This window comes from Amblyraja radiata, chromosome 15, assembly GCF_010909765.2.
Source record: "Amblyraja radiata isolate CabotCenter1 chromosome 15, sAmbRad1.1.pri, whole genome shotgun sequence".
NCBI lineage: Eukaryota > Metazoa > Chordata > Chondrichthyes > Rajiformes > Rajidae > Amblyraja > Amblyraja radiata.
Genome location: NC_045970.1, coordinates 11,155,497 through 11,175,631, shown reverse-complemented (window position 1 = coordinate 11,175,631; position 20,135 = coordinate 11,155,497). Strand labels below are relative to the sequence as shown.

The following is a 20,135-nucleotide window of genomic DNA, read 5'->3' as shown; positions in this document are numbered from 1 at the left end:
ACTAGTTTGAGAAGATGAAAGAGCAGGTACCGTTTCTGGCCTTCCTTTGCCACGAAAGTCTTTGGGGTAAAATAACACCATTCATTGTCGTGTCATTAATGTTATCACACTACTTCCATTCAGGCCACACTTAAATTTGTGTCTTCGGACTCATAAGAATGACTGCGTCTATCATCACAATTTAGTGCTGATCATGAATGATGTAGCCTGAGAGAGGGAAAGAGAATCAGAATTGTGACGGTGGCTCTTGTATAAATCATTTTTTTTTTTCATTTAATGGTAAGGTCTTGAAGAAAACTGAAATAGAACTGTTGAGCAATGTGATTATGATGGAACTGAGAAGAGTGGTGTTTGCATGGAAGTTATGAACATTAAGTTGTGTGAAGGAATGAAGGAATTATTATGTGGGCAGATTGCATTGTCCCCTGGATATTTCCAGTTTTCATTGAACCATTTTCCAAAAAGTAATGTGATGCTGCAAGATTTTATTACTAGTTTGAAAAGTACTAAATGATAATTATTGCATGTTATGATTGCCTTTTTTTAAAGGAACAAATATCAACAAAAATTAAACTCTTGGAAAGCAAGCTATTTAAAATGACATAATCATTTTGTCGGTCATTTTGATCACTTTAGTTTTTTTCTGAGCTTTTCCTTCATTCGCAGTGGTAACAGTGAGAAATGCTGAAGATATTTCATTTTGATAGGGGAGAGTTTATCATCATCTGCCCTATTTCAGGAGTTGCTTTATTCTTGCTGGACCTACAAACTCGCCTTCTCTCAGATAAACTACTCTGTTCTGAGCCAGCAACCATTAATGATCAAAATCCTTATTATTTTTCTCTTTATCTTCTGGTTACTTTGCCTGAGCCTGAACTCAAGAATTCCCTTCATAAACTTCTTCACTTTCTCTCCTCTATTAGAATGTCACTTGCAACCTATATTCAAAACTGAACTTTGCCCAGTTGGTTTATTAATTGATGTCATGAAGCATCTTTATTATATTTTACAAAGTTAAAGCAGCTTTTTCAATGCAACTATTGTTGGGGGATCATGCAATCAAGAAAGTAGAAAAACAAAGAACTCAGATCATGTGATAGAGAAAGAAATTGTAGGAGGAATTCAAGCACTTTCTGTATTCTGTACGATGCCGTGAATAATAAATGTATTGTATGACACTGTAGTGTGTGGGTCTCAAAAGGAAGCACGAAGTCCAGTGTTTTGAGAGGCACCTTTAATTATGTTCCTCCCGGTTGTAGGGAGGTCCAAACGAGAGAAAGATGGCACCCAAACCCCTGCCTTTAAACCCTCTGGTTAAGGACCGCCTCCGGACTGAACCACTCCCGTGCCGAGGGGTTCGACAGTGTGATGGCATGACCCTTGGGAGCCGCCACAGGACCCCCCCCCCTAGAACCAGAGGCACGAAACGCACCGGCGGGCGCACGACCCGACCGGCCCGCGTGCGGAAGTTAGCCGCTCGTGGGGCTTGCGGAGGCATAGGTGGAGGGACAGGTCGAGGGAATGGTCGAGGGACCGGCGGGAGGACAGGTGGAGTGACAGGCGGAGGGAGCTGTGAAGGGGGGCGCCCTCGAGGCCGAGGTTGGGCAACCAGCACCGGCTGGTCAATGTCCAGGTGTGCCGGCTTCAAACGGTCAATCGACACTGCCTCCGGCCGGCCCCCCATGTCCAGGACAAAAGTCGACTGCCCGTGTTCCAGCACACCTCGTACAGCCTCTGGAGTGGCGTCCGGTGGGCATCACGGCGCAGGAAGATGTATGGGCAGTCCCTGAGGGCTGATGGCACGTGTGGGCGAAATGTCCCATGGCGGGACGTCGGGACGGGTGCGAGCCTGCCAACTCGCTCGCGAAGGCGCTTTAGGGTGGATGAGGGCGTTCCCTGCTGCCCCGGCGCCGACGGCACGAACTCCCCGGGCACCGTGAGTGGCGACCTGTACACGAGCTCCGCCGATGATGAGGCCAAGTCCTCTTTGGGAGCAGTCCGGATGCCCAGCATGACCCACGGCAACTCGTCCATCCAGTCCGGGCCGGAGAGTCGTGCCTTCAGTGCTGCCTTTAGCTGCCGGTGGAACCTCTCCACCAGACCGTTAGCTTGCGGGTGGTAAGCCGTGGTGTGGTGTAGCCGCACCCCCAGCAAGCGAGCCATGGCTGACCACAGCTCGGAGGTGAACTGTGGCCCCCGGTCTGAGGAGATGTGCACCGGCACCCCGAAGTGAGCAATCCAGTGCGCGGACAACGCACGAGCACACGTAGCCGTTGAAGTATCGGCCAGTGGAATGGCCTCCGGCCACCGGGTGAAGCGGTCCACCATTGTAAGAAGGTGGGTGATGCCCTGGGACGGCGGGAGAGGCCCTACAATGTCTACGTGGAGATGGTCGAATCGCCGGTGAGGTGGACCAAACACCTGGAGAGGCGCACGGACATGGCGCTGGATTTTTGCCGTCTGGCACGGAATGCAGGTGCGAGCCCAATGGCCAACCTGCGTGCGCAGACCGTGCCACATGAAACGAGCAGCCACTAGTGCCGTTGTTGCCCGGATTGATGGGTGAGCCAGTCCGTGGATCACCTCGAACACCCTCCGGCGCCAGGTGGCAGGGACGATGGGGCGCGGCTGACCGGACGACACATCGCACAGGATTGTCACTCCCCGAGGACCGAGAGGAACATCCTCACTGTATTATCCCGTGTGATCTTGAATCATTGGTTATTTTCTGCTAAATCTATGTGAAACATTTTGAAATGATTATGTAACCATAAATCTATTTCATGGCTCATATTATATCTTGAGTGAAATAACAGCCAGATTGATTGCTGGATCTGCACATAGGTATTCAGAAAGTTTAAACTTGTAAATTCTGGTTTAACACTGCCCTTTAGTTTAAACATTACTGCTTTTCACAACTTTATCATTTTCTTTGGTATCTCTTCAGAATAAAAATACAAAATATGGTTGACAATTCACTTGCAACTAATTATAAATAACACAATGGTCAACCGGGCAGTCTCTAATCTTGCTTATTCACTTTTAATTGGTAAGCTACAGGAAATGTTTGGTTTTCATGATTGACAGATTTTATAAGCTCCGAAGCTGGTAAATTAAGTGCTTATTGTCAGAGTACTTTTTGAAAAGGTACAATCTGTCTTGATTGTCAGAATCACCCTAATGTCTCCAAATGACAAGATCATCATGGTATCTCTTTTTTTTGTATATAAAGTGAGCTGATCCTGTCGAACATTGATGTAGCTGCTTCAGGAGAATGGGAGTGCTTTATCACTACCTCCCGTGGAAACAGCACGAAGAAGGTGGAGATTGTGGCACTGGAAATTGCTGCACCATACTGTTCTGCCGAGCGCATCACCAACAACAAAGGCGTCTTCAGGTATGTGACACCATGAAATGGTTGCAATACGAATTGCCATGTACATTTGCAGTTGCTAATCACTTCCCATTCCAAGAATGCAAACAAACGTGTGTGTCCTGCTTCATTACCAGGCAGGGTTTTCCAGGCAAAGTTGCAGGTGTGACTAGTTTGTTACAAACCCAATTTATTGATTGAGTTCAGCAATTCAATGGCCTAATGATGTATTGCTTTCGCATTTCAGGACTTGAGTGAAGCAATAGTACCCCCTGCCTACTCATTGTAAAGCAAAATGAATGTGTAAGTTATTGACCTTAATGCATATTCTCTGACAAAACAAAAAATACATGTACTCTTCAACCTGTACTCAGCATATATTACTTAAGTATGGTGACAGGTTAAGTATTGTTTAAGGTTAAAAGTCAAATCACTTTATTGATTAATTTATGAATTTTTAATAACAAGAATTTGGGTCAGAAATACCATTAACGTTTAGTGCTCAGAAATCATATTTCTAAGAAACTACAGCATCAATGCCACATCAAAAATCACCAAAAGTTTCATGAAATTGAGATTGAAAGATTACTTCACAAGAAACAATGGTGTTGGAGTTAAATCACTGGCATAGGCAGAGGATAGACTCAAAATGCTGGAGTAACTTACCGGGTCAGGCAGCATCTCTGGAGAAATGAATAGATGACGTTTCGGGTTGAGAACCTTCTTCAGACTGAGAGTCAGGGAAGAGGGAAACTAGAGGTATGAAAAGGTACAGAACAAATTCAGAGCCGGGACCGATGACCAAAGAAAGGTGGAGCCCACAATGATCCATTGCTGGCTGGGGAAGAGGGGATAACTAAGGGATACGAAGAGTCGACTAGGGTAACTAGGGTGGGGGAGGGATGGAGAAAGGGTTACTTGAAATTAAATAAATCAGTATTCATGCCACTGGGGTGTAAGCTGCCCAAGTGAAATATGAGGTGCTGTTCCTGCCATTTGCATTGGGCCTCCCTTTGACAGTGGAGGATGCCCAGGATAGAAAGGTCAGTATGGGTATTGAAAGGGGAGTTAAAATGTTTGACAACCGGGAGATAATGTAGGCCTGAACGGACTGAGCGTAGGTGTTCAGCAAAACGATCGCCCAGTCTGTGCTTGGTCTTGCCGATATGTAGAAATCCAAAATGAGGAAATCTGCAGCACATTGGGATTTGCGGGCGCTCAAAAATGAAACACAGAAAGGTAGTGTAAAGGTGCAGCAGCTTATTGTCAAGATAAATTGAATGCTGGCTTTTATTTCCAAGGATTGGGAAATGAAATTGGGAAGTCTAGCTATAATTGTGCAAGACACTAATTGGACCGCATATAGAAATATGGCCGTCTTATTTAAGGAAAGATATATTCTCTTTGAAGGCATTTCAGAGAAGGTTCATGAGGATGATGGAAGCAATAGAGGATTTGTCTAGCAATGGTTGAACAAGTTGGATCTGTAATTCTCAGAGTTCAGAAGAATGAGAGATGATCTTATTGAAACATACATAGGTCTCTTAGGAGTTTTGACAGGAAAAAATGCTGGGAGGACATTGCCATTCATGCTTGATCCAAGGGCCAGAGGGTATAATCTCAGAACAAATGGATATCTATTTTAAAGTGAGATGTGAAAGAATGTGTTCTCTGTGAATCTTTGGAATTCCCTTCTACAGAAACTGTTAAGAATGAATCCATGAATATATTCAAGACTGAGGTCGTTTTTTAATCCGCACTTGGGAAACGTTACATCACCCATGAACTTGTTGAAAGGCAGAGCTGAATGGCCTACTCATCATCCTATTTCTTATAGTCTGAAGGGACTGTCCTTGCTTTACGAAATTATGAAAGTGATATGCTCGGTTTAAGAAACATTACAGCCCGAACAATTGCTCGGGCAGAGTGTAGCAATGGGAAATATGTCAGTGCAGTTAAAATGTTGTCTTTGTGGGAGTCTCAGGCCACCAGGAAGTAAAAATGCATCTGATTCACTACCAAACCACCCCCTCCCCTGGTACTTTCCCTTGCAACCACAGGAAATGCTACACTTGTCGCTTAACCTCCCCCCTTGACTCCATCTACGGACCCAAGCAGTCTTTCCAGGTGAGGCAGAGGTTCACCTGCACCTCCTCCAACCTCAACTACTGCATCCGCTGTTCCAGGTGTCAACTTCTCTACATCAGTGAGACCAAGCGGAGACTTGCCGATCGTTTTGCCCAACACCTCCGCTCAGTTCGCAATAACCAACGTGATCTCCCGGTGGCTCAGCACTTCAACTCCCCCTCCCATTCCGAATCCGACCTTTCTATCCTGGGCCTCCATTGCCAGAGTGAGGCCCAGCGCAAATTGGAGGAACTTCACCTCATATTTCGCTTGGGTATTTTACACCCCAGCGGTATGAACATTGACTTCTCCAATTTCAGGTAGTCCTTGCTTTCTCTCTCCTTCCCCACCCCTTCCCAGCTCTCCCACAAGCCTACTGTCTCTGCCTCTTCCTTTCTTTTTCCTACTCCCCTCCCCCCGACATCAGTCTGAAGAAGGGTTTCGACCCGAAACGTCACCTATTCCTTCTCTCCATAGATGCTGCCTCATCTGCTGAGTTTCTCCAGCATTGTTGTCTACCTTCTGATTCACTAAGGTTCTCCAAGAATGGAAATCTACCATCCTATGTTGTCTGGTCCATATGTGACTTCAGACCTAACAGCAGTGATGTTCTGGAGCTGGAAAGATTAAACTTGACAATCACCTTTACTTCCTTTATTGTGAGGTGCGATTCCAAACTGTGGAATATTTTCTTTTGAAGCCCGTATACCAGTTGACCGAGGTGCCAGATGCCACACTAGGCCGTCTTGCCTTGAGATCAAGGGCAGTTAGCCTTTACTTACCTCTGGAATTCAAGTTCTTTACTCCATATTTGCCCCAAAGCTGTGATAGGGTCTGGAGTAATATGGTCCCAGCAAAACTCAAACTGGATCCTGGTGAGGAGGTGAGTAAGATTCAGATTCAGATTCAGATTCAATTTTAATTGTCATTGTCAGTGTACAGTACAGAGACAACGAAATGCATTTAGCATCTCCCTGGAAGAGCGACATAGCAAATGATTTGAATAAATAATATTAAGTGTCCGGGGGGGGGGGTGATTGGTAGTCACCGAGGTACGTTGTTGAGTAGAGTAGAGTAAGTGTTGCTTGGTGCCACTACTAAGACAACGTCTATCATTTCTGATGGTTGGGCTGGAATTACTTGCCTGTGAGTTTGCGACCTTCTGAATCAGAGGTGAGACTACACCCACTGAGCCAAGACTGACACCCGTGTTCAGAAGAGCATGCTTCAAACATCTTTGCTCTTGCCAGCTACTCCTGACAGCTCCTGGACATGGCGAAAAAAGGTGCAAATGGAACGTCCAGAGCCATCTGCAATCATCTTCACTAAAATATATATCAACCCTTGCACCAGCCAAGGTGCAAAACACCAAGGTGTATTGAAACTGGAAACACCGCATGGAAGAAAAGTAATAGTTGAATGCACAATGGTAATTAGTTATTGATGATGCACACTGGCAGTTTGCTATATACATTTGATATGGAATATTTATTTTGTACTGGTTTTCATTTTAGTTTTGCGACCTAGGAAATGTTGTGACAGACTGCCACGGACAGAAAGTAAAGGTCATAAATGATAGGAGCAGAATTAGACCATTTGGCCCATCAAGTCTACCCTGCCATTGAATCATGGCTGATCTATTTCCCTCCTAACCCCATTCTGCCTTCTCCCCATAAACTCTGACATCCGTACTAATCAAGAAAGCCTTAAAGGTATCCATTGATGGCCTTCACAACCTTCTGTGGCAAAAATGTCCACAGATTCACCACCCTCTGACCAAAGAAATTCCTCCTCATCTCCTTCTTAAAGAAACAATCTTTAAATCTGAGGCTATGACCTCTGGTCCTAGACGCTGTTACTAGTGGAAACATCCTCCCCACATCCACTCTATTGGAGCCATTTACTATTCGGTAAGTTTCGATGAGGTAGGTTAGGACAGTGAGATGAATGGGAAATTACGCTTACAGGTAGACAGGTGCATGATCGATACCTCATACCCAAGGGTGTCTCTTATCATCTCCTCCATTCAATTTGTACAACCTACCCCTTGGAACCAACTGCCATACTGTCATCCCAGTGTTGATGGCAGAACAGACGATTGTGCAAGCAAGACAAAGTTACTACTGCCAGGTCACCAGGCTATGCTCAGCATGCCTTAGTGTTGTCACACATCATGTAGACATGCAGTTATGGAAACACTACTGCTTGAAGTACATTTCTAAGATGGCAAGTGTGAATTGGAGAAAACGAGTCCAAGGAGGAGGGGGTAAGGGGCATGAGGCAAGAACTGGCACAGGATAGGTAGATCCAGGTGAGGAGGAGTGGATCGATGGGTTGGAGTCAGGTGGGGGAGAGAGGGATGGAGAAAACAACAGAGACTGGGATGTAATTTGCGGAGGTGACCAGGGACTGCAGGTTATGGGATCTGATGGGAAAGGAAGGTGGGTATGGGACCAAGTAATAGAGGTGGGGTGGGCAGATGGGAATAATGGGGGTCGGGATCTGATGGGAAGATATGTGGACAATGGGCAGATAAAGGAGGTTGAGAGGGAGTGAGATGCTGGCAATAGAAAGATATGCATGGTAAGGTTCGGGTGGATAGAGAGATGAGGAGGAGCAGATTAACTGAAATTAGCGAATTCAACGTTCATGCCATCGGGTTGCAAGCTACCAAAGCAGTATATGAAATGATGTTCCTCAAGTTTGCCTGCAGCCTCAACCTGGCCGTGGAGGAGGCCTAGGACAGACAGGTCAGTTTGGGAATGGAGGGGGAAATTGTAGAGAGAGGGCTTTGGCAGATATGGTGCAGATGCTCGGCAAAGCAGTTGCCTAGTCTACGCATTATATGTGATGTGTAGGAGGTCACATCGAGGGAACCTAATGCAATAGTCAAGGTGAGAAGAGGTGCTTGGGAATCTCTGCCTGACCTGGAAAAGCTGTTTGGGTCCCTGGATGGTGGTGAGGGTGGAGGTGTAGGGACAGTTATTGCAGGGAAAGATGCTTGTTGAGTGGACTAGGGATCACAAAGGTGGTCCCTGTGGAAAGCAGAAAGGGGTGGTGAGGCGAAAATTTGATGGGTGCTGGGATCATGTTCTAGCTGGCAAAAACATTGAAGAATGATGTGCTGAAGGCATGGAGTTGGTGGGGTGGAACTAAAGACCATGGGGACTTTATCCCTCTTATCTCTGGGGGAAAGACACGGTGAGAGCAGATGTGCGGGAAATGGAAGAGATGCTGGTAAGGGCAACCATCAATTACACTAGGGGATATTCCCATTCCCTAAAGAAGGAGGACAGCTCTAATGCTGTGGAGTGGAAGGTCTTGTCTGCAAAACAGCTGTGGCAGAGGCAGAAAAACTGGGAGGAAGGGATGGGATATTACAAAGACCGGATGGGAGGAGGTTAGTCGGGGTAGCAGTGGGAGTTAGATTTGTGGTAGATATCAGTGTGTGATTTGTCCTCTGAGATGGTGACAGAGAGATCATGAAAGAGGGGAGAGGTGTCAGAAATGGTCCCAATGAATTTGAGGGCAGGTTGGATGCTAATGGTAAATTTAAAATCGAGAAGTTCTCCATGGGTACATGAGTACAACCGTCCTGATGGGGAATGGTAGAGATATTTTGAGCCTGTAAAACAGATTCAGTGTTTGAGACTCCAGTTTTGCTCATCACATGGAGGGCGGCAGTAGATTTGCTGCTTTACAGCGCCAGACACGTGGGTTCGATCCAGATTATAGGTGTTTGTCTGCACGAAGTTTGTACATTTTCCCCGTGATCTGCGTGGATTTTCCCCGGGAGTTCCGGTTGCCTCCCACACTCCAAAGACGTACAGGTTTGTAAGTTGGCTTGGTAAAATTGGAAATCTTTCCTGGTGTGTGTGTGTGTAGGATAGTGTTAATGTGTGGGGATCGCTGGTCAGCGCGGACTCGGTTGGCCAAAGGGCCTGTTTTCGTGCTGTATCTCTGATCTAAACTAAACTAAATGAATGTTGTGATTGTGTGGGGAGAGAACAGAAAATAGTTACAAGAACGGCTTCAGGGATGAAAGACTTTGAGGAAAGGCGGGAGAAGCTGAGGATGTTATCCTTAGAGTTGAGATGGTTTACCTGAGATATGATTAAAGAAATGTTTGAAGTTATGAGGATTCTTTGCAAAATAGAAAGAGAACAAAATGGCTCAAATTTTAGGTGATTGACAGAAGAAGATAAAGCGATGTGCAGAATTATGTTTTTATGTAGCAAGTGGTTAATGGGTAGAATACATTGCTCAAGGGCTTATTGGAGAGAGATTCAATGATGCCTTTCGATAGAGAATCGGATCAGTACTTGAAGGGAAAAAATACTGGCTGTGAGAAATTACAGGGGTGGATTTACAGTATATCTTGCAGAGAATTAGCATGAATTTGAAAGCAAAAAAGTCTTCTGTGCAGTTAATATTCAACTATTCACACAAAGGGTGGAATATATTGTATGAGCTGCCAAAGGAGGTGGTTGAGGCACGTCTGATAATAACATTTAAAATACATTTTGACAGGTACTTGGATGAAAGAGGTTGCAAGGCATATGGGCCAAACACAGGTAAATGGGACTAAGCTTAGATGAGGTACAGTATCTTGGTTGGCATGGACAAGTTTGGCCGAAGAGTCTATTTGCATGTGACCGTACGACTCCAATTCAAGATGTGTGGTGTTCAACCACAACCCTCCACCTGAGGAAATCTTCAATCCTCACAGTTCCCTCTGGCCAATCCTCCCTGGCCAGGGAAAATGAAAAGCAATCATCACTTTGAAAGGGTGGTGAGTCAATAGTGGATGGTAAAGTACAAGAGCTAAGTAATATATACTGCTCCACCCTGGCAACCGCCTAGTGTATGCATGTTCTTTCACCGTTGTGACCTAGATAGCTCCCAGCAAAGCAATCTTTCTCCTGCTCTCTGTTTGGAGTTAACTAAATGCGATAAAGTACAGAGGGTTTGTCTTAAGAGTGTGCAGCTCATCATGAAACATGTCGATATTTTTTGTTTAATTTAGTTTAGAGATACAGCGTGGAAACAGGCCCTTTGGCCCACTGAGTCCGTACCGACCAGCGATCCCTACACACTAACACTATCCTACACATTAGGGACAATGTACAATTTTACCAAGCCAATTAACCTACAAACCTGTAAGTCTTTGGAGGGTGAGAGGAAACCGGAGCACCTGGAGTCAACCCACGCAGGTCACAGGGAGAACCTGCAAACTCCGATCAGACAGTACCTGTAGTCAAGATCGAACCCGGGTTTCTGGCGCTGTAAGCCAGCAACTCTACTGCTGCTCCACTGTGCTGCCCGCTCTAGATAGAACTCTGTTACACATTAGCAGATGTATGAACATTTTTAAGCTGGATACATTTTATATATTACTAGACTAAGTGGGACCCATTGGGTCCCAGCATCACACAGGAGGGCTGGTCATCCAACGCAATATTCCACCTCTCCACCAATTATAATATTGGTGGCCAGTTGGGGGGGGGGGGACTTTCTGGAGCGCTAGTATGGGTGTTGTGGGCTGAAGGGACTGGTTTCCAGAGGGCTAGTATGCAAATTGTGCGCCAAATGGATTCTTGGGCTGGCGTCTCAGTCAATCAAGCCTGTTGTGCTGGCAACTCACTCACTCACGGCTGGTGGGCTGGTAGTTGACTCACGGCTAATCCTTGAAATTCTATTTCAAGCAGGGTATAAGGCCACCAAATTCAAGTGCAGTTTCTTACCACTTCTAGCAGGGTGCAAGGCCACCAAATTCAAGTGCAGTTTCATACCATTCGAAGTAGGGTGCAAAGCCACTAAAGACAGCGAGTCGTGACCTCTCCCTCCTCCATCTTGCAGAGACTGAGCCACACCCACATTTCCGGGTTTTATAACCCCTCCCCCACACCGGAAAAGGTGTGGCTTTCATGGAGTGATTGACAGGAAAGAGATTCTCAACATTTAAAAAAAAAACTAATAACACTTTTATTTTTCATTGATGGGAAGAATTATCTGCACCTGCTCAGCGGAGGGGGAACTGAGTAAGATGGCCAAAAATCACAGCCGTAAGTGAAAGCGTTTTATATAAAATCAATATACAGTGCAAACAGGAAGTAAGTGCATTTACAGTAGTGCCTTTTAACTTCAAGCCAAAGCATCCAAGCCACCATTTGCAGTAAGTAGTGCATTTCAACTTCAAGCCAAAGCACCCAAGCCACCATTTGCAGTAAGTAGTGCATTTCAACTTCATGCCACCATTTTCAGTAAGTAGTGCCTTTTAACTTCAAGCCATTGCACCCAAGCCACCATTTGCAGTAATAGTGGCTTTCAACTTCAAACCACACCCAAGCCACACCCAAGCCACCATTAGCAGTAAGAGGTGCCTTTCAACTTCAAGCCAAAGCACCCGCCACCATTTGCAGTAAGTAGTGCCTTTCAACTTCATGCCACCATTTGCAGTGCCTTTCAACATTGTCAAAGCACCCAAGCTACCATTTGCAGTAAGTAGTGCCTTTCAACTTGAAGCCAATGCACCCAGGCCCCCATTTGCAGTAAGTAATGCATTTTAACTTCAAGCCATTGCACCCAACCCACCATCTGCAGTAAGTAGTGCCTTTCAACTTCAAGCCACACCCATGCCACCATTTACAGTAAGTAGTGCCTATTAACTTCAAGCCACACCCAAGCCACCATTTGCAGTAATTAGTGCCTTTCAACTTCAAGCCAAAGCAACCAAGCCACAATTCGCAGTAATAGTGCCTTTCAACTTCAAGCCAAAGCTCCCAAGCCTCCATTTGCAGTAAGTATTGCCTTTCAACTTCAAGCCAAAGCAACCAAGCCTCCATTTGCAGGAAGTAGTGCCTTTCAACTTCAAGTCAAAGATCCCAAGCCATCATTTGCAGTAAGTAGTGCCTTTCAACTTCATGCCACCATTTGCAATGTGGTGTCTTTCAACTTCAAGCCACACCCAAGCCACCATTTGCAGTAATAGTGCCTTTCAACTTCATGCCACCATTTGCAGTGCCTTTCAACTTAATGCCAAAGCACCCAAGCTACAATTTGCAGTAATAGTGTCTTTCAACTTCAAGTCAAAGCAAATTAAAGAGGATGTCCAGTTAAAACTATACGGCAACAATTTGGAAAGAGTAAAAGATTTCCGTTTCCTGGGAGTTCATTTTGACTCCAGATTAACATAGAGGGTCCACATTACAAAAATAATTGAAAAATGCAAAAAAGCCATCAATGTAATGAGATGCTTGGCAGGTTTAGAGTGGGGAGCAGATCTACTATCTCTTAAACATATTTATGTATCACTGATCAGATCCAGACTAGAGCATGGCAGTATAGCTTATGGGTCAGCATCAAGAGTCTGTATAGGATGTGTGCGGAGATGCCATTGAGACTGCGCTGCAGACAACTAATGGCTAATTACTGGCTAAGCCTTAAGGGTCATGGAGAGAACCACCCAACAAAACAGGTAGTACAGGAGTGCTGGGAGAGAGGGGTGGCTCAGTCTGGAAGCTTCGGCTGGGTTGGAGGAGTTGTGGCAAGGGACATGGGAGTAGAGGACAAAGAGTTCTGCCCTGCAGTATTGTGGCCATCTGTGCCAATATCGTTACTGAACATCCCAAAAGTTGATCTGCAGATATGGGAGGCAAAAAGGAGGAACAAAAATTCAGACCTAAAGACAGAATATCATAGCCATATAGATAATAGATACAGGGAACACCTCTTAATTTTCACAGATGGATCAAAGGACCCTGTAGCTGAAACAACAGGGGTGGCTGTGGTAGTCCAGGGGATGAATGTTGAGCTTTGCAAAAGAACAAATAACTATTTGACAGTATATACAGTGGAATTGTACGCTATTTTGATGGCAGTTCGGTGGATGGAACAGGTGCAACCATGCAAAGTATTAATATGTAGCGACTCATTATCTGCAATCCAGAGTATTGGGTCTGGTGCATCCCATAGGCGGCCTGACCTAGTGTATGAAATCCTACTACTATTAAGCCAAGTGACAAGGAGGGGCAGTGACGTGACTTTGTTGTGGGTCCCAGCACACATTGGTGTTCTAGGAAATGAAAAGGTGGATACATTAGCAAATGTATGTAGGAGATATGAGACAGAAAGAGGAGTTATGACCAGTGAAATGAAGAAAATTTGAGTGACAGAAATATCAGTAAAGAACATTCTAGAGTATGGAGGGAAAGGAAAAGGTGTTGTTTAATTTCTTGAGGGCCCCTGGCCTTATTAAAAGGATATAATGTAAAGACATGAGTACAGTGGAATGAAGCCAGAAGGTGGCAGCAATGCAACATTGCGGATGCCGGCTGCCGTAAAACTCCAAAGAAGAAGAAGTAGAAGACAAGTCAAAGCAACCAAGCCACCATTTGCAGGAAGTAGTGCCTTTCAACTTCATGCCACCATTTGCAGTGCCTTTCAACTTAATGCCAAAGCACCCAAGCTACAATTTGCAGTAAGTAGTGCCTTTCAACTTCAAGCCACACCCAAGCCACACCCAAGCCACCATTTGCAGTAAGTAGTGCCTTTCAACTTCAAGCCAAAGCAACCAAGCCACCATTCACAGTAATAGTGCCTTTCAACTTCAAGCCAAAGCTCCCAAGCCACCATTTGCAGTAAGTAGTGCCATTCAACTTCAAGCCAAAGCAACCAATCCACCATTTGCAGTAAGTAGTGCCTTTCAATGTAATGCCACCATTTGCAGTAAGTAGAAAGAGGGGAGGAGAGAGGGGGGGGGGTTTCTGGAGCGCTAGTATGAACCATTTTAGAACCAATAGACATTTTTTTTGCAAGCTTTAGAACCAATATTCATTGTTTTGCAAGCTTTAGAACCAATAGACATTTTTTGCAAGCTTTAGAACCAATAGACTTTTTATGCGAGCTTTAGAACCAATAGACTTTTTTTGCGAGCTTTAGAACCAATAGACTGTTTTGCAAGCTTTAGAACCAATAGACTTTTTTGCAAGCTTTAGAACCAATAGACTTTTTTTGCAAGCTTTAGAACCAATAGACTTTTTTTGCAAGCTTTAGAACCAATAGACATTTTTTTGCAAGCTTTAGAACCAGTAGAATTTTTTTTGCAAGCTTAGAACCAATAGACATATTTTTGCAAACTTTAGAACCAATGGACATATTTTTGCAAGCTTTAGAATCAATAGAGACACTTTTTGCAAGCTTTAGAACCAATAGACATATTTTTGCAAGCTTTAGAACCAATAGATATTTTTTTGCAAGCTTTAGAACCAATAGACATTTTTTTGCAAGCTTTAGAACCTATAGACATATTTTTGCAAGCTTAGAAACAATAGACACTTTTTGCAAGCTTTAGAACCAATAGACATTTTTTGCAAGCTTTAGAACCAATAGACATTATTTTGCAAGCTTTAGAACCAATAGACATTTTTTGCAAGCTTTAGAACCAATAGAGACACTTTTTGCAAGCTTTAGAAGCAATAGACATTTTTTTGCAAGCTTTAGAACCAATAGACACATTCTGCAAGTATTTTAGAACCACTAAGGGCACTTACATTTGAGTAGACATGTGTTCAGTGTTATTCACAGCTCAGAGAAACGTGACCTTCTGCCTTCCTCCATCTTGAAGAGACTGAATGAGGCACACCATTTCCTGGTTTTATAGTCCCTCCCCCCTGCCACCAGCGGGGGCAGCAGAGAGAATGGGGAATTTTGTAAAAACATTAATATCTCTGCCATTTTTAATCGACGGGAAAAATCCTCATCACACATGCGGCGGAGGGGGGCTCTGAACGAGGTGGCCAAAAATGACAGCCGTAGGTGGCGGCGTTCTCTCGGAAATCGCAGCACAGATCGCCAAAACCGGTCAAGAACAGAGTTTTAGTAATAAGATAGTTCAAGTTCAAGTTCAAGTGAGTTTATTGTCATGTGTCCCTGTATAGGACAATGAAATTCTTGCTTTGCTTAAGCACATAGAAAATAGTAGGCATTTACTACAAAACAGATAAATGTGTCCATATACCATGATATAAATATATACACACATGAATAAATAAACTGGTAGTGCAAATAACAGAAAGTGGTTGCTAATAATCAGAGTTTTGTCCGAGCCAGGTTAGATAGATAGATAGATAGATAGATAGATAGATAGATAGATAGATAGATAGATAGATAGATAGATAGATAGATAGATAGAAGCATTCAGCCATGTCCTCTAGAAGTGTGTCTCTATCTATTGTTCACTCAAATTGCGATTTAGAACATTTTGTAAGTTTCCCTTCTGCCCCTTCATCAGGATATCAGTTTTCAGATTCCCTTTGTTGTTAAATTAAGATGAAGCTGTTTAATCAGTGTGGCACTGAAAATGTGTTACATATTTGTACATACCATTCAGCCACAGAGAAATTATATGAAAGAATGAGGAAGAAATAATGGTATGAATATGTGAATCCTTAACAGGATCAAAGTAAAACCATTAATCTGGATATCACACACAAAAAATGACAGTTATAGGCAATTTACTGGAAAATAAGCTAATTATAACAGCAGGGAGCATGCTGCAAAGCACTCGATAATCTTAGCAAAAGTACTCACTTGATGATTGTGAGATGATTGGAAAAAACTGACACAGTGCAACAAAAATTACTTTTTTGTTTAAATCAACATGAAAAGTCAAAGACAGCAAGCTGCAGGAAAATATATGAATAAGTCAAATAGATTGGGAAATATTTACCAAATGAACGGCGTGAAATTTATCTAAGAAAGGAAATTACAATTGATCTGAGCTGGAGATGGTTGCTGGGGGAACCCGTTATTTTAAAAATGGCTACTGTACTGTAAATTACACTAGCATATGTTTAATATGTTGTGAGCTACAGAGGGTTAAAAACAAACGTATAGCTTGAAGGAGGTCACTTGAAAGCATTTTTAACAGTAGGAAAGAAATGAGAATTTTAGTTACTGTGGGAGGAAAGAATGAATATTGACAGATTAAATAAATAAAGGAGCTCGGAGAGAGAGAGAGAGAGAGAGAGAGAGAGAGAGAGAGAGAGAGAGAGAGCGAAGAGAGAGAGACGAGAGAGAGAGAAGAGAAAGAGAGATGAGAGGAGGAGAGAGAAGAGAGAGAGAGAGAGAGTAGAGAGAGAGAGAGAGACGAGAGAGATAGATAAGAGAGAGAGAGAAAGAGAGAGACGCAGATAGGTGAGCTGCAGAGAGTAGCGACCTCGCGAGCGATCGATCACGATTAATCGCCGAGCTCTATCTCTCTCTCTCTCTCTCTCTCTCTCTCCCTCCTCTCTCTCTCTCTCTCTCTCTCTCTCTCTCTCTCTCTCTCTCTCAAAAAACGCTGCCACATAGCTGTGATTTTTGGCCATGTTACTCAGAGTCCCCCTCCGCTGTGCAGGACAAGAGGATTTTTCCCATCGATGAAAAGTAAAAGACTTATTAGTGTTTAAAAAATGTTGAAGTTCTCTCTCCTGTCAATCATGCCATGAAGGCCACGCCCCTTCTGGTGGGAGGGGGGGAACTATAAAATCCAGAAGTGTGGGCGTGGCTCAGTCTCTGCAAGATGGAGGAGGGAGAGGTCACGACTCGCTGTCTTTAGTGGCCTTGCACCCTGCTTGAAATGGTATGAAACTGCACTTGAATATGGTGGCCTTGCACCCTGCTTGAAATGGAATTTCAAGGAATAGCTGTGTGTCAACTGCCAGCCCACCAGCCGTGAGTGAGTGAGCTGCCAGCACAACAGGCTTGAGTGACTGAGCTGCCAGCCCAAAAATCCATTTGGCCCACAATGTCCATACTGGCCCTCTGGAAACCAGTCGCTTCAGCCCACAACACCCATACTAGCGCTCCAGAAAGCCCCCCCCCCCCCCCAATATTGGAATTGGTGGAAAGGTGGAATATTGCATTGGGCGACCAGCCCTCCCGTCTGATGCTGGGACCCAACGGGTCCCACTTAGTCTAGTATAGTATATATATATATATATAGTTTAGTTTAGTTTGTTTAGTTTACATTGTTACATTGTGTATGTTAGTTTAGAGATACAGTGCATAAACAGACACTTTGGCCCACCGAGTCTGCACCGACCAGAGATCCCCGCACATTAACACTACCCTACACACAAGGAACATTTTTTTACATTTATACCAAGCCAATTAACCTACAAACCTGTACGTCTTGAGTGTGGGAGGATACCAAGGATGACAAGTCACAGGGAGAACATACAAACTCAATACAGTCATAACACCCAAGTCAGGAAGTTGATGGAATACTTTCGACTTACCAGGAAGAATAAAGACAGTAGATTCATTGGAGCAGTTTGCGCTTCTAATAAATTTAAATTTATTATAAATTTGAAAACTATCGCCAGTCTTATGGTTTAGATCTGGGAGCTCCTGGACAATAGCATTTCAGAAGTATTTTTACCAAAAGGACAATAGAAGAAAGCTTATGCTAGTTTTTCAAAGACAGCGAGGGTTTGGCAATAAATACTGGTGTTGCTAGTGCTACTCTGATCCTGGAAATGAATCATAAAAATCTTGCAGTTGCTGCCCTGTGGCTGTGTGCCTCGTGGCTCAGCTGGGGGACACTGTATAGTCCAGGACCGCAAGAAATTACAGCAAAGTGTGGAAGCATCACACAAATCATAGATTTCACTGATACCTCATGCTGCCTCAGCAAGGCCAGCAGCATATTCAAGGACGAGTCGCACCCTGGCCACTCCCTCTTCCTCTCTCTCGCATCAGGCAAATGGTATAAAAGTGTGAAAATGCACACCACCAGATTCAGGGACAGTTTCTTTCAAGCTGTTATCAGGCAACTGAATCATCCTACCACAACCAGAGAGTAATCCTGAGCTACTATCTACCTCTTTACTGACCCTCAGACTATCCTTGAGCAGACTTTGCTGGCTTTACCTTGCACTAAACATTATTCCCTTCTCACATATATATGCACAGTAAATGACTCGATTGTAAACATGTATTGTCTTTCTGCTGGCTGGATAACATGCGACAAAAGATTTTCACTGTTGCTCGATACATGTGACAATACACTAAACTATACTGTACATATTCAAGTACTGGGGACCTGCTGAATGATGCAAGGATGTCGGCAGATTCAAAAATGTAGAACAAAGCAAGACAAATTGCATTAATCCTCTCACAATATCCTCCAGAGTATGTTAAGGAAAGACCAATAAAACCACTGCAAACAAAAGCTTTACATCATCTGCCATGGGAGCTGTTTTGATCACATAATCACCTTCTCAATCCACACCCAGATCAGTTTAGTTTAGGTTATTGTCACGTGTACCGAGGTGCAGTGAAAAGCTTTTGTTGAGTGCTATCCAGTGAGCAGAAAGACAACACATGATTGAGCCATTTACAGTGTGCAGATACATGATAGGGAATATCATTTAGTGCTAAGTAAAGCCAGCAAAGTCGATCAAGTAGAGTCCAATAATAGTCCAATACTGCTCTCCTCTCTCTTTCACTGGCAGATTTAGAGAGCTCTGAATCGCTTCTACTCAGTTGGCCTGTATGTGTGATTAACATTGTACTTTGGCAGGGGTTTCCCGATCATTGCCCAAAATGATTGCTGAATCCAGAATTCAGCAGATTTATGCTGCATTTCCCACCCTTTGCCCATTTCAACAGATGTAACCCCTCGACTACTCACTGCAAAGCCCCAGCATCGTCAGAGGGTAGAACTGAAAAGAATGATAAAGATGAGACAATCACTTTGTTGAGTGAATTTGAATGAAATGTAGAGACAACACAGTGAGTCCATTATGTGATGGGACAAAATATGTATCTAGTTAATTTATACTATTTTCCATTGAGATAGACCAAGATGGTATCTGAATCGTGTATAAGGTGGAAGGTTGTATCCATCATGGTTATGGGTTATCAGCATGCGCCATCGATCACAGGAGTGGACAGCACCAGGACACACAGACTGAGAGACTGTGTTTTTGAAAAGATCATAGGCTTGGCAGCAAGATGATTCAAATTCCTCACACACCAGAGTGTAGAGGCAACATCTGAGCAGACAGCGAGCAAACACTTACAGACAATGATTACAGGCGACAGAATGGATGTGCTGGTTACATGAAACAGTGAGTCGATGATTACAATGGTATTCAAGGAGGTAACAGAGAATGAGAATTTGTAAAGCAGCAGGTCAACAGATGGAAGGTGTATTGCAGAAACCAGATGGAAAATATGGCTTTAATCAGAATGAGTTCCAGCACAGAGCCCCATAGGCTCTATGGCCCAACTCGTCCATGTTGACCAACATGCCCATCTAAATTCGTCCTATTTGCCGACGTTTGGCCCATATCCTCCTAAACCTTTCCTATCCGTGCACCTGTCCAAGTGGCTTTTGAATGTTGTTATTATACTCAGCAATTTAGCAAACTACATTGTCATTGCTCAAATTCAAGTTTATTATTATGAAAAAATCATAGATTGAATTTTTAAATTTCGTTAAGACAGATAGGAGCAAATATCATTTGCAAAGGTTTCAGAAAATAGTTTCAACAGACAATAGACAATAGGTGCAGGGGTAGGCCAAATCGGCCCTTCGAGCCAGCACTGCCATTCACTGTGATCATGGCTGATCATCCACAATCAG

At 43.9% G+C, this 20,135-nt stretch overlaps 1 protein-coding gene across 2 annotated transcripts in view; it reads left to right on the top strand.

Annotated features, from left to right (window-relative positions):
- The window catches only part of adgra1 (adhesion G protein-coupled receptor A1), a 659,066-nt gene that overhangs the window by 331,970 nt on the left and 306,961 nt on the right, over nucleotides 1–20,135 (top strand). For both annotated transcript variants that reach the window (XM_033033639.1, XM_033033638.1), the window contains one exon: nucleotides 3,233–3,397. In XM_033033639.1, the coding sequence (XP_032889530.1) occupies nucleotides 3,233–3,397 (165 nt within the window). The remainder of the gene's footprint in view (nucleotides 1–3,232; nucleotides 3,398–20,135) is intronic.